This window comes from Trichosurus vulpecula, chromosome 2 (genome assembly GCF_011100635.1).
Source record: "Trichosurus vulpecula isolate mTriVul1 chromosome 2, mTriVul1.pri, whole genome shotgun sequence".
Taxonomy (NCBI): Eukaryota; Metazoa; Chordata; class Mammalia; order Diprotodontia; family Phalangeridae; genus Trichosurus; species Trichosurus vulpecula.
Genome location: NC_050574.1, coordinates 238,112,632 through 238,126,796, shown reverse-complemented (window position 1 = coordinate 238,126,796; position 14,165 = coordinate 238,112,632). Strand labels below are relative to the sequence as shown.

Sequence of the window (14,165 nt, the reverse complement as noted above, 5' to 3'; positions counted from 1 at the left end):
TACCTAAAACCAAAGGAGAGGGAAGTATTCTTGAGTAGAAGAAGGTATTAAATTCTGCAAAAATTTCTTTATGGATTAGAATTTGAGAGATGACTTGTAAGGTATAGTTGTCGAGGGAAAGGAGGAAGCCAAAGAAAAGTACCTGGTTTTGTAACTAGATGATTGAGAGGTGGTAGTACCATTAACAGAAAAAGGGAAGTCAAGAGGCCTGGTATTAGATCATTAAAAATTACTAAAGAACTAGTATTTCCTTTAGGGAGTTTCATTTAGATAAATGCAACTGACTTATCTAAATTACTATCTCACCTTTAATATGTTAAGTTCTATAAACCTGGAATATAAGTAGTTTAATTTAGTGTACTGTTTAGGTTATGTCAGTTAAACGAGTATCTTAACTTTGCTTTGACGTCAATGAAAGGATATTACAACTCTCAAGAGGTATGCTAATACCTTACCATTGATGTCAGTGAGAATTGTAATACCTGTCTATTGATAGCAGGGAATTAAATTTTGTTGTAGGTTAAAGATAAATAAACACGTGAGATAAAGTTCACATCCCTGAATGGAGATAATTCAAGAGAATGTTGTCTAAAAATATAGAAAGATTTGGATATTAAACATTTCAAGTGCCTTTTATTTTTGTTGTTATCCGAATACCCTTTACTTTCATAAGGCTTAAAGATGAGAAGGACCTTGGAAATTATCCATCCATTCTGCTTCCTTCATTTTATTTCCTTTATTTGTGGAGAAACTTGGGCCTTCATACTTACATTAATGAACCCAAGTTCAGTCAGGCAGGAAGGACCAGAGTCAGGATTCAAACTCTTATTCACTGACTTTAAATACAGTGCTAACACAGACCATTCATTTAGCCATTCAACCTGATTCAAAATATTCAAAGATTTGATGAAGAGATCACTCCAGAAAAAATGTTAATGCATAGTATGAAGCATCCCCTACTAATGTTCTGTTTCATCTTGGCATGGAGGCCAGAGGTCCTCTAAGGCTGTGCTGCCAGAGCACAAGCTTTGGCCTGTCTTACCACCCTAGAAAGGACAGGGGTCAGATTGCTGTTTGAAGTTCAACTACAAAGAGTCCTCACAAGAAGTGTGGCTGTTAGACACATATTTTTGGCCACAGCATCACATTAAATTGTATTGTAAGGGACATATGATAGGGTAGCAACTTGAATCTGCAAAAGGAATCCCCATTATTATAAAAAGAAGAATCATTTGAAGAATTCTTCAATCATAGAGATTCTATAATGCATAATTTCAACTATATACATTTGTGTGTCAGACATGTAGCAAAGCTTTCTGACAGATTTTTTTAAAGATATCTCTTTTTGGTGATTCAATTGCGAAAATACAATTAAGTGATTTTTCTGCACATAACTGACCTGAAAGGTGATATCTAAACTCAATGAAGAGTGAATAGGCCACAAAAATATCTTGGTGTTAATATTTAACTTTAAATAGTCCTTAACACAGAATTAATAAAATCAGTAATTGGTTGCCCTCCCTTTTTCACTTTAAAGACTTGCATTATTGTTTATTCTTTAGCAGAGCCTAAACCAACAACAAAATCAGTCTGGAAAAACAATATACTACACATAGTACAAATTATCTGATTTTCCCTGCATTCATTTCAAGCAAAAGAATGCACAATATGATTATGAAGGGTTTTCTAATAAAAATTGCTTCAGGGACACAAAAGAGCATCCTTTCCAATGGGAGCACCACCACTAGGATCACAGTGATTTAGAGCTGGAAAAATATCGCACAGACCTTCTAATCTAAAGTCTTCATCTTAGAGATGAAGCCTAGAAAGAGGAAATGACTTGCCCAAGGTAATACAACTAAGAGACAGAATTTAATTCAGATCCTCTGACTCCAAGTAAAATTCTTTCCACTATACTAACAACTTATTTATCACTGGGGAGGAAGAGGCTTTGAAACATATCTTTTTATGGGATCACACCAAGAAGATAAGGAGTTAAATTTGTTATAGGGAGGTTACTTAGTTGTTTTAGTATTGGGTTGACACAGATTAAATCCTACTTTGAATCTTTCTTCCCCCTACCCCACCCTGTAGAATGTAAGTTCCTTAAAATTAGAGTTTATTCTGTGCCTAACATATAGTAGGTTCTCAATAATCACTAGCTGAATTGAACTGAATTGAATTTTTGGAATTTGGGCTCTCACCTGGCTCCCTTGAGCAAGATCTATTACTTTAGTCTCTCTTGTAAGTCCCTGAAGTTCTAGCGTAAACTCAGTATTGGCCCATTAGAATAATAGTTTTGGCCTCTTTATCTTTACCCCCAAATTCATAGCCTGACTAGATTCCATAGCCTGTTTCTTGAAGGCTGGGATTCTACTTTATTAATATATGAAAACAAGAATTCCTGACACCCTGCTTTGTACACAGAAAATAATCAAAAGAAGTATATATCATTTTAAAATATTTCTAGGAAGAGCCATAGAATCTTAGATCCAGAATTGAAAGGGATCTTAGAAGTCATCAAATTTAACCCCTTATTTGACAAATGAGGAAATTGAGGCAAAGAGAAATTAAATGACTTGCCCACAGTCATACAGGTAGTAAGAGACAGAAGAAGAATTTGAATCCAGTTCCTCTGAGTCCAAATCCAGGGTTCTTTTCACTATATCAATATGATTATACATTTTTCCATTGGCAGCTTATTCTTGACTCTAAAATTGTTACTCTTGAGGGATTATAACACCATCAAATTTTAATTGTGTGTCAATACTGTGTTTTGTATTGTTCTGGTGGTAAGGTTACAGCAATATATGGGGATATTGTATAAGATATTGAATCATGAAAAGCTCTCAATCTTTTTGAGGAGGCAAGATATTAACATCCTCCTATTCTCACAGTTCCCAAACCTCTTTTTACAAGGTAAGATATAACTGACCAATGAGGTTGAGAGTGAGGCAGATTGAATTCCATAATGCAATTACTACTATGACTATGGATACTTGTTTTCCACATAAATAAGAGATGTCGTCATATAGTTTAGTGGTGGAAAACTCAAATAAAAATGGGAGTCACTAATCCATGCATAGGGATCTCTGCAAGTTGCATATTGATTTGGTTTCATAATATTATGCTGCCTATATTTTGTTGTATTTTTATTCATTTAGTTAATACTTACCAATTACATTTTAATTTGGTTTTGGGTAGCACTTGGAGTGCTGAGGGATCCATGTGGCACACAACAGTAGATTTGACTCCTCTGATTTAGCCTCCTCCTTTACTTTAGGCAGGGTTACATTTCACTCATTCTAGAAAAAAGGAAAATCTACCCTACTTCTTAAGTATGACAACAAAGAGAATCTAAAATCTTCCTTTGTTTAGTCACCTTCTAGTTTGGGCCAATGATTTCATCAGGGTTCTCCTCTTCCTCTAATACTAATATTACTGATGCTCCTACTGCTACTACTACCAGCTACCACTTATATAGTACTTTAAAGTTTTGAAAGTGCTTTACAAATGTTATCTCATTATATTCTTACAGATTCTGGGAGATAGATACTATTTTATACTAGTTTTACGGATAAGGGAACCTAGGCAGATAGCAAGGTTAAATGATTTGCCCAGGGTCACACAGTAAATGTCTGAGGCTAGATTAGAAGTCAAATTTTGAACTTGGTCCAGGGCTCTTCACCTAGCTGCCTCAGGAAAAGCCTTCCTAGTATGGAAAATCCTTCCATTGCTACAGATCAGTTATTACTTAAAATTACATTGTCTTTTTGGTACACTGAAGTTTTAAGCTGTAATTGTTTAAAAGTGAACTGTCTTTGGAATACTCTGTATTCATTATTAAATAGTTGTCTACTTTTTTGAGAGGTTAAGTGACTTTCTTATGGTCAGAGTTCATATACCTCAGAGAGAGGACTTAAACCCAGTTCTTCTTGACCTCATGGCTAGCCTTTTTTCTACTATATCAAGTTGTCTCTCTTAACCATTGTATTGGCAGGAATTTATTGGGTAGTTAATCCACACTGCTCAGAGCTTGATCAGACACCAATGACACCAAGGTCATCCACTGCCATCCACAATCCTCCTGACTTCTGTTTTGTCACTGGACTTCAATGTCTCTGGAAGAGAGAGTAAGGCTGACTACTTTGTACAACTCTGCCTCACTTAATTCCAATTCATGCATGAGTCAAAACACCACCCTGTGATGTCATTGGTACCCTTCAAAAATGAAGAATGAATAGCAATAACAATAAACCATGATGCACTTATGTCCACTTCTCTTGCTTTTAAGTGATGACAGAGAGAAAAGCTGCATCTCATTCCATCCAAAAAACCTTAACTGGGTCAGTTAGTTTCTTCTCTATTTAAACATATTTTTTTCCACTATGGTACTTCAGCTACATAAAAACAATGAATTTCACCTGTTAATTGTTTTAAACTGTTTTTCATGTACTTACACAGGGATATAGACATCAGAGGGTGAGAGACATTAGAGATTATCTAGCACAGGGAGATTATTGAGGCCACATGTGGCCTTCTAGGTTCTCAAGTGTGGCTTTTTAACTGAGTCTAAGTTTTACAGAACAAATCCTTTTATTAAGGGCATTTGTTCTGTGAAGTTTTGATTCAGTCAAAGGGCCCCTTGAGGCCACAGGTTTCCCACCCCTGACCTAGCCCAACCCTATCATGTTGCAGATGTACAGTGAGGTCATATTGCTACAAAGAGTAGAAGAACCAGGATTCTAGACTTCTGAAATCTAATACTCTTGCCAGTTTTTAACATGTTCCTTGTCTCCAAATAATGCTAGCACTTAGAATCATTGACTCTTATAATTGGAAGGTACCTCAGAGGTACTCTATTCTAACCTATGTTTATACAGGAATCACCTTGACAACATTTTGGGGGGAAATGGTCTCTGAGCCTCTGTTGGGAGACCTCCAGTAGAGAGGAACTTACTAACTCCTGTGGATCTTTCACTTTCTGACAGTTCTAAGTGTTAGAAAGTTTTTTTCTATTATCAAGCCCTAATTTCTTGGTTATTTCTATTTACTTCTCCTAGTTTTTCCTCTTTGACTAATTGCTCATATTTTTTAAAAAAAATTACTCAAAGTAACTTTAAATGACTATGTGTGCAAATTATTTCTATCTTATATGTCTCATATCAATAGAAACCTCATTCATTCATTCTGTACATACTGAATTTAATGAGTATCTAGTACGTGCCTCCATCTTAAATTGCACATTTACATACATATTTCCTAGCTCTCTACAGTAAAATAGATTTTTTTGTTAGTTTTTGCTTTGAGTTCATCTAAAATTGAGTTCTATTTAGAAAAAGATGCCTTAAAATCAGGGAGAAAGGAATGATGAGTACTATATTGACATATTTAGCCCTCCTGTCATAGAGATTATTTTGTTTAATGAGGAAATAGGTGGGTGAGATGGAGAACCTGACTACAACTCCACAATGTACTTTCAAAGAAGATTCTAACTGAATTGGAAATATGAAAGAGAACAAAGGACAATGAGAAATTTAACTTGACTGGCTTAGTGAGATTCCAGAATTTTCCCTATTTTCTTTGTTACTGTTTGCAGGGGCATATGGCCTTCTACCTTTAAGGCAGCAGGAGTCAGAGTAGCAGAAATATCCTGGCAAATTCTCCACTCAGCATGAAAGGGAAACGGCCCTCCCTCTGACATTTTGAAAACATGCCCACTTATTATCAGAAATGACTGAGAGATGGAAGCAGTTGAATCTCTTTTTGCCCAAAGCACCTACGTTTGGGAAATTACATTTTGCCAGTCGTCAGGTCTCCTTTCCACTGAAGAAGCAGTGGCTATATTTTACAATCATAGAGGCCAATACAGGAGCACAGTAGGAAAAAAAATCAAGAGGGCTTTTTGAAGCGACCTAGGTGAGGCTTAAAAACTAATTTCAACAATGTGAAACAAATCTGGTAAAATGAATAGCCATTTGTTGTCATCCCGCCCTCTAAATCTGGATGCCCATTCTCTCAGGATCCAGAAGAGGACTGAAGGAAAAAAAATTAGAAATGCCATCCTCAGACCAGCTTTGATCCATTCTAAAATATGATCAACATGTTCCCATTAGAAGCAACATCCTCTGCCTGTATTTTAAGTCTTGAAATTTTTACTGGAAATGGAATGAATCTGGTTCTGGAGAACTTGATGTTGGTCCCCAAGAATGTGGTGATGCAGTGGATAGAGCACTGGGCTTGGAATCAGGAAGACTCATCTTCCTGAATTCAAATCTGGCCTCAGACACTTACTAGCTGTACAACCCTAGATAAATCACTTAACCCTGTTTGCCTCAGCTTCTTCATCTGTAAAATGAGCTGGAGAAGGAAATGGCAAACCACTCCAATACCTTTGCCAAGACAATCCAAAAATAGGGTCATGAAGAGTTGAACATGACAGAACAACCACCAAAAGTCCTTCTTTCTGGTTTATTTCTCTGGGTCTTACCAATAAGCAAAGCAGCCTCTTTGAGGATAAGATTCGTTTTAGGGACTTTGATGTATAGTTGCATCACATTGATCACTTTGGGAAACACTAAGAGAGGCTGTCACTTTGGGTTAGACAGGTGGGAAGAAAATGAATGGAAGATATTTTCAAGTTTTAGGAGAAAAATACTTTGTAAGTGGTAGATTATTTTATTTTTTTTTGTGAAAACATGGATAAAGGAATCACTTTGAAGACAAAGAATAATTTTATTTGTTTCTTTCAGTAGTCTATAGGATCATTTGGGGGATCATTTGGCCTTTGGCCTTATAATGTGCCAATATACATTGTGCCTTGATAATAATAAAGAGGGTACAGACTATCTCTAATCTGCTGGAAATATGATATGGTAGCTCAATTCTACTTTTCTTTATCTCTCTGACTACTTTCACGCCCCAAACTGAGAAGCTGCTTCCTGAATGCCTCCACTTGGGCGTACCTCTCACAGGAGATAGGATAAGTAGAGAAGCTTCTCAGTTCTGGAATGGTTGCTTGACAACTCCTGCCCATATTACATGATTGTATTAGAGGGACAAAGGGATGGAGAGAAAGAGAGAGAGAGAGAGAGAGAGAGAGAGAGAGAGAGAGAGAGAGAGAGAGAGAGAGAGAGAGAGACCGAAATAGTAATTTTTAAAAATTTGTGGTATGGGAGCAAGAGGACTGAATGTGTAGTCTATACACCTAGGTCCAAAACCTACCTCATATAGTAACTACCTGTATGGCCATGGGTACACAGAAGCATAAGGCCTCAGGTTCCTCATCTATAAAATGAAGACCATAATGCTTCATACTACATACTTCATAGGAATGTCATGAAGAAAGTACTTGCAAATATTGAAGTGATATATGAAATTGAGTTGCTGTTATTATTAAGGAAAAGCAATGGGAAGCCCAAAGAAGGTAGAACATCCCCAGATATTTCTACCTTTCAATACTGATCAAATTCCCAAAGCTAAAGCAAGACCATTGCTTTTGGCTATATGTGCTGATTGGTACTTGAAGAATGTTTACCTATCTCTATGGAGGAAGTCTTAAGAAATAAATACATAGAGTACTTATTAAGCATTTACTACAGGACAGGCATTGTGCTAAGTACTAGAGATACAAATATAAGCAAGAGAGACAGTATTTGCCCTCAAAAAGCTTATACTATAATGGAGGAAGACAACATATAAAACAGACTTAGAAAGGAAGAGGTATGGTGGGGGAGATATTGGTGAAGAGGCATGGAGGTCTGGTTCTTGGCAAGATAAACCTCACTATCAGAGGTGGGCAACACAGTAGGAGACGAAGTTTGGAGGGATGGAGAGGGGAGGGGAAACTAAGCATGATGACCAGAGTGTTATTGGCATGGAATGGAGATGGCTGGGAAGAAATCCCTATGCAGGTTTCCTGGAAGTAACTGACCTTTACCTCAGCAGCCTTCTAACACTTCTTTTGAAGGAAGCAAGGTGGTACAATAGGAAAAGTCCAGCCTGGGAAGCAGGAGGGCTGAGTTCCAATTCTACCTCTGCTTTAGGACTAGGCTCTACTATTAACTAGCAATGTGGTATTGGACAAGTCACTTAATTTCCCTTGTCCTCAGTTATCTTATCTGTAAAATAAGGTTGTTCTAGATGATATTTAAAGTTACTTCTCTTTCTAAAATTCTATGTTGTTGTTTAGTTGAATCCGACCCTTCATGACTCCATTTGAGTTGTTTTTTTTTGTTTTTGTTTTTGTTTTTTTTTTGGCAAAGGTACTGTAGTAGTTTGCCATTTCTTTCTGCAACTTATTTTACAAGGCAAACAAGGTTTAAGTGACTTACCCAGGATCACACTGCTTAGTGTCTGAGGCCCAATTTGAGTTGAGGTCCTCCTGACTCCAGGGAAGGCACTCTATCCACCCAACTGCCCCAAATTTCTATGGATTTATTTTTAGAGACCCCACCCCTACCTCATTTGATTCAGCAAATGTTTATTTTGTTCAAGGCTGTTGCTTAGTGCTGGGAATACCATGACAAAAAGAAAAGGGTCCTTCAATTTAAGGATGAATACAACATATACATGTATGAATACAAGATAACTTGAGGAAAATCATCACTAATAACTGGATGGATGAACAAAGGTTTGTCATAGAGAGTGGCACCTGAGCTTTGAAAAAAAGTTTGGAAATCTGGAAACAGTCTAGAAGATAAGATGAACTGAACTAAGGTGTGGGTAGAGTGAATGGAGAGGAGGGAACAGATATGAGAGACATTGTAGAGATAGACTTGAGAGGGCATGTCAATTGACTGGATATTGGGAGGGAGGGAGGGAGAGGCAAGAATTAAGAAGGACTCAGGTTTCCATTTTGTGAAGACCTGTAGAAAAGGTACTTTTATCCCAGGCACCTGCCCAGAGGGCTAAATAATTTTGAGCACTAGTGTTATGGTCTCTTTCCTTTTCCTGGCTGATAACCAACTGGTGTGAATGCCTCCTCCCCATCCCAAAGTGACTCTGGGTGAGTTACTTATCTGTTTTATCTGTATATTTCTGTATGCCTTTTTTTTCATCTGTAAAATGTAATTACAATATCTATCTCATAGGGTTGTTGTAAGGATCAAATGAGATAATAATATATATGAATTGCTTTGTAAAACTTGAAAAATTTTATGAATGAGAGATATTATTATTTTAGTTATCTACAAGTTTCTGCTAATATTCCAACGTGAATTAGCTAATCTCATAAATCTATGCTAATGTGAGAAGTCTTTAACTCCTTCCCGGTAAGGTGTATTTTAATAGTAGTTCAAATATAAACGTAAAATTTTAGAGCTAGGGCAGACTATATTGTCCAAAACCGTTTCACAAAACAGATAATTAAGGTCCAAAGAGGTGATATGACTTGCCAAAGGTTATGGATATTTAGTTACAGATCTGGGATGCCCATACTTATTGATAACTGTCATTGTACATGGATAGAGCTGGTTAGTCTCCATAATACATCCGAGATAGAAGACTTGCTAGTGTAGAACTAACACCTGTTTTAGGAAGGTTTACATACTAATATTATTTTGGAGAAACTTGAAGCAGAGAGACCAATCAGATGGTTGTCGTCCAGCTGGAAAGACGGTGAGGGCTTAACCTGGGGTTGTGGCCATGAGAGAGGATAAGACGACAGCTCAGCCTTCCAGTTTGACCTAGTCTTTGCCATTCTCCTTATATTATTAATGTTAATGACCTAATAACCTAACCTTTACAACTCTAGTATCTAGTTTCTCCAACCCACTGCAATCACTCACGGGAGTGGTCACCGTTGAGGAGACCTCGAAATCTTTTGGAATTTTATCACCTCCGAGATCTGGATCTTCGAAAGTGAAATCCCCAACCTCTTCTTCCACCTCCCCCACGACCTCATTTGCATTAAGCCTACTCTTTTCAAGTATTTGTGAAGGGCCTGCAGAATCTAGCTAACGTAGAAGAGAGATTGGATTTGTTCTGCTCGGCCCTAGAGGCCAGAGCAAGGAGGCACGTACGCAAATTGCAGACCCGCAGATTCTGGCACGCGCACGCGCGCGCCCAGGGCTCCTAAGGTCCTTAAAGGACACCCAGATTGCAGTCACGGTAGAGCGAGGGGCTTTCCAAGACGCCCGCAGCGAGTGAAGCACCGGCGCGGGCAGGGAGGGGCGGGTCTCCAGCCGCTCACACGTTGCTCGCCCCCGCCCCCGGGGGAGGGCGCGCGCCGTTGCTAGGGGGACGACGGACGCTTTGGAAGAACGCCTAGGCCGCTTCCGCTCGGGCTGTCCTCGGGACCCTGCTTGGGCCCCAGTCCGTCCTAGGCTCCGCCATGCCCCGCCTGGCCAGGGGCCGGGTGAGCGCCTTGGCCGTGGTCCCGGAAGGCGGGAAGCAGCCGACCGGAGCTGAGGCTGGGCCACCTCGGGTGCTGCTTCCATCGGCGTGGCCCGCGCCCGCGGCCGAGCGCATCCTCCAGCGGGGGATCTTTGAGATCGACGGGAGGAGCTGCGATGTGGTGCTGAGCGACAGCGCCCTGCGGTGGAGGCCCATCCAGCCCGAGCGCCCCGCTGCCCCCGCGGCCGGTGAGTGGCCTCGCGCGGCGCCGCTCCTCTCCCGGTGCCGCCCCGCTACCCCCACCCCGGCTGCTCCCGCAGCCCGACGCCCCTCGGGGCTCTTTTTCCTCCTCCCCTCCTCCCCTCCTCCCCTCCCCCAAGCACAGCCCAGGTAACCGCGTCCTGAAGCCTTCCGCGGGGCGCGCGCGCGACTCCACGCGTGCCGCGTGGTCCCTCGTGTGTTCCCGCGCTTCACCAAGCCATCCCGCCGTGGTGCCGTTTCCCGAGCCTGCGCCGCACCTGCTGCCTCAAAGTGAACCAGGGCGCGGGGTCTCAAGCCCGAATGCAAACTTACTTTTTAGTTGAGAAGAGCTTTTAAAGTTCTACCAAAGAAAAAAAAATCATGCTTTTTATTTGTTTTCTGTTTCAGAAACCACCGACATATATAGCATTCTCGATGACGGTGGTTTTGCTTTCACTTCTGTGGCTAGCAGAGTTGGGTCTGCGCGCCTGAGAAAGGAGGAGCTGAATCCGTGACCTCGTTAGGGCCTCTTTAACGCTAAGGTGACTTAGCCAGGTACAGAGAATTGCGGAGGAAGGAAAAGGGCAGCTTGGAAATCAATGAATGTGAATACGGTAGAAAGAGCCCAGGCTTTGAAATGGAGGGGTGCCCGCGGTGCCGACTCACCCCTCCAAAGAGTGGGATGAGGATCTATAACCTTTTTGTGTATCATGGACCCCTTCGGCAGGAGACTGGTGAAGCCTATGTATCCCTTCTCAGAATAATATTTTTAAATGCCTAAAATAAAACGACTGGTATTGCAGAGGGAAAAATTATTTCGAAATAGAGTGATCAAAAGTTTAAAAAGAAATAAGTTCATAAACCTTTAGGTTAAGAACCCCTACCTTAGGATTAGTGTGATCATGGGCAAGTCGCTTAACGTCTCTGAGCCTCAGTTTCTCTGTCTATAAAGTGGGGATAATACCTGTAGTGAGAGGCTTAATGGCCTCTTCATCAGGAAGACCTGGGTTCAGGTTCCCCTTCTGATACATACTAGTTGTGTGACACCTGGAGAGTCACTTAACCCTGGGCATACTAGTTATGTGACCCTGGGCAAGTAAGTCTCACTGCTCTAAGCAACTTTATAGACTTCAAATTACAGAGAAAGTGCCTACCTCTAAAGTGCCTTCCTTGGAGTTCGCTACAGTAGTCCCTGTGCCTTCCAGTGAGACTTTTAAAGTGCTTTGCAAATTTTATGTTCTTATATAAAGATGTCTGTTTTTATGTCCTCTGGGAACTTCCTCCACCTAATTGCAATTCTTCTATCACAATTTTCCCTGGTCACCCTAGTCCTTTTGCCGGTGACTGGCACTTAGTAGGCATTTAATAAGAACTTGTTGATAGACAAGACAGCTGCCAGTGGCTCGGAGGGGTTAAGTGATCCATGGTCATACAGCTAGTGAGCTTTGAACCCGTTTTTGACTCTCAAGGCCAGCACTCTATCCAGTACACCATGCTGCTACTTAATTCTAATATTCTATCTCAAATTTACAGCTAATAGATTTGAGCTGACAAGTTTGTACAATTACCTGCATTTGTTTTTCCTGATTCATTTTTGTAGACCTGTTCGTTATTTAAGGAATAATTTACATTATTAATGTAATGGAATAAAATAGTCTATAATACATGGAAGTAGTTTACAAAGGGAAGGCAACAAACATATATTAAGCATTTACTGTATGCCAGGCACTGTGCTAAGTAACAGGAATATGATTAAAAATGAAAAGACAGCCCCTCCCCTCAAGGAACTTATACTCCAAAGAGAGAAGACAGTATGTGAGAAGGGAAAAGATTCACGCCAGATCTCTGTTTGAAGTAAATTAATATAACGTATTAAGATGTTGTAGACAGGATCTTGTCAAGCTGTTCTCACTGAGTAAAAATGTCTTTACTTTTTTTAAATTTTAAGCATAAACATTTCCTTTCTTTGTTGGAAAACAAAACATAACATTCTGTTACTACAATTCAACCAAAATAGGCTTAGAAATCTCTTGTAGGCAAAAGAAAAAAAACAAAAACAATGAAGGTAATTAGTCAGTGGCCACTGCCTATCTTGAATGACTACAAATAATACTGAATATATGAAGTTAAAACTTATTTTAGATTGTGAATGGCCGTGCTTTGAACAAGTAACTTAACTTTTGATGAAAATAAAAGGCTCATGTGGCAACACAGGCAAGTCGCCCAATCACAAGAATTGTATTCTTAAAATTAGCTATTTGTAATTCTTAGTGTATTTTTTCCCCTCTAGAAACATTATTATAATTGGTAGTTAGGTTCACAGGCTAGTCCCCAAAAGTCTTTTTAGCCCATAATGTAGCTGAAATAGTTTAGAATTCCTAGGTGTAAGGAGACTCCCGTTATCAATGCAAAGTGTGGTCACAGTGCAGCAATTTATAGCTTTAGTTGCCCGAGGCACTGTTGCAATACTGATAATGCCAGGGAAAACATAATTGAATAAGAAATAGTGCTTTATTTTTAATGCTCGTTGATCGAGGACAAGTCGACTTAATTAAAGGAGGGTGAAACTAGAAGTGAATATTTTTGTGGGCAATCCAAAGAAGAATTTTGATTCTTTCAAGGGTTATAGAGGTTCTTTGACTCAACAGACATGTATTAATCACCTGATACCGGCTAGGTACCATGCCGGGGATTTAAAGAGAAAATAGTCACATAGGCATTAGAATGGGGGGAAAGGAAGAGGGAGAGAAAGATGTACACAGAAATAGTACAGATAAAAACATAATATCATTTGTGGTTAGGGTAGAGGATTAGGATCAGATAATGTCATTGCCCCAGGACAGCTTATGTGCAGCCAGAATGAAACAATACTCTTAAGGTAGATAGAAGTAGAAGAAGGCCATGCACAACTTGCTTTTCATACATACATACATACATACATACACACACACACACACACACATATATATATATACATATATATATATCTCAGACATGACGATTTGATATTTTTGTATTTAATTTCATCACTTAAAAAGCAACCATGATGTTTTATACTTACTTTATTAAATTAATTAATGAGTGAAATTACTGATACTTTTCTGAGGACATCCAAAATTGCCAAATTTTGCCACTGCCAAAATGGCCTCTCCTCACTGTTCTTGTTGTCAGAATAAATTAGTCTGGCTGTGAATACTGAAAGCTTCTTTACTGGGTTCAAATGGGACATGGAATGAAATATATTTTCTCTTGTAACTGCAGTATTTTAGTATGAATGATCAATCATTAAAAGTTTATTAAGTGCCTACTGTGTGTCAGGCTCTGTGCTAAGTGCTTGAGATACAAAAAGAGGTAAAAGACAGTCCCTGTCCTCATAATTTTGCCTTGCCATGAGGAGGTTCTACCTCACTTTCTCATTCTCCTGTCTTTTTAACTGCAACCTCAATCTAGTGAAGCAACACTGTAACAGATCCAGAGGTTCTAGATCTCTCAGCTTTTATCTTTTGCCTACAGTTGCATACTTGCCAATATGCTCTTATTTCTAGTTCCTTTCCAAAGAGGGAAATCAGTGCATAGAAAAAGCAGTGGCT

At 39.5% G+C, this 14,165-nt stretch overlaps 1 protein-coding gene across 1 annotated transcript in view; it reads left to right on the top strand.

The window, feature by feature from the left end:
• The first annotated feature begins 10,333 nt into the window (after positions 1 to 10,333).
• Positions 10,334 to 14,165, top strand: part of CERKL (ceramide kinase like) — a 164,721-nt gene continuing 160,889 nt past the window's right edge. The window contains exon 1 of the mRNA XM_036743446.1: positions 10,334 to 10,583. Within this exon, the coding sequence (XP_036599341.1) occupies positions 10,334 to 10,583 (250 nt within the window). The remainder of the gene's footprint in view (positions 10,584 to 14,165) is intronic.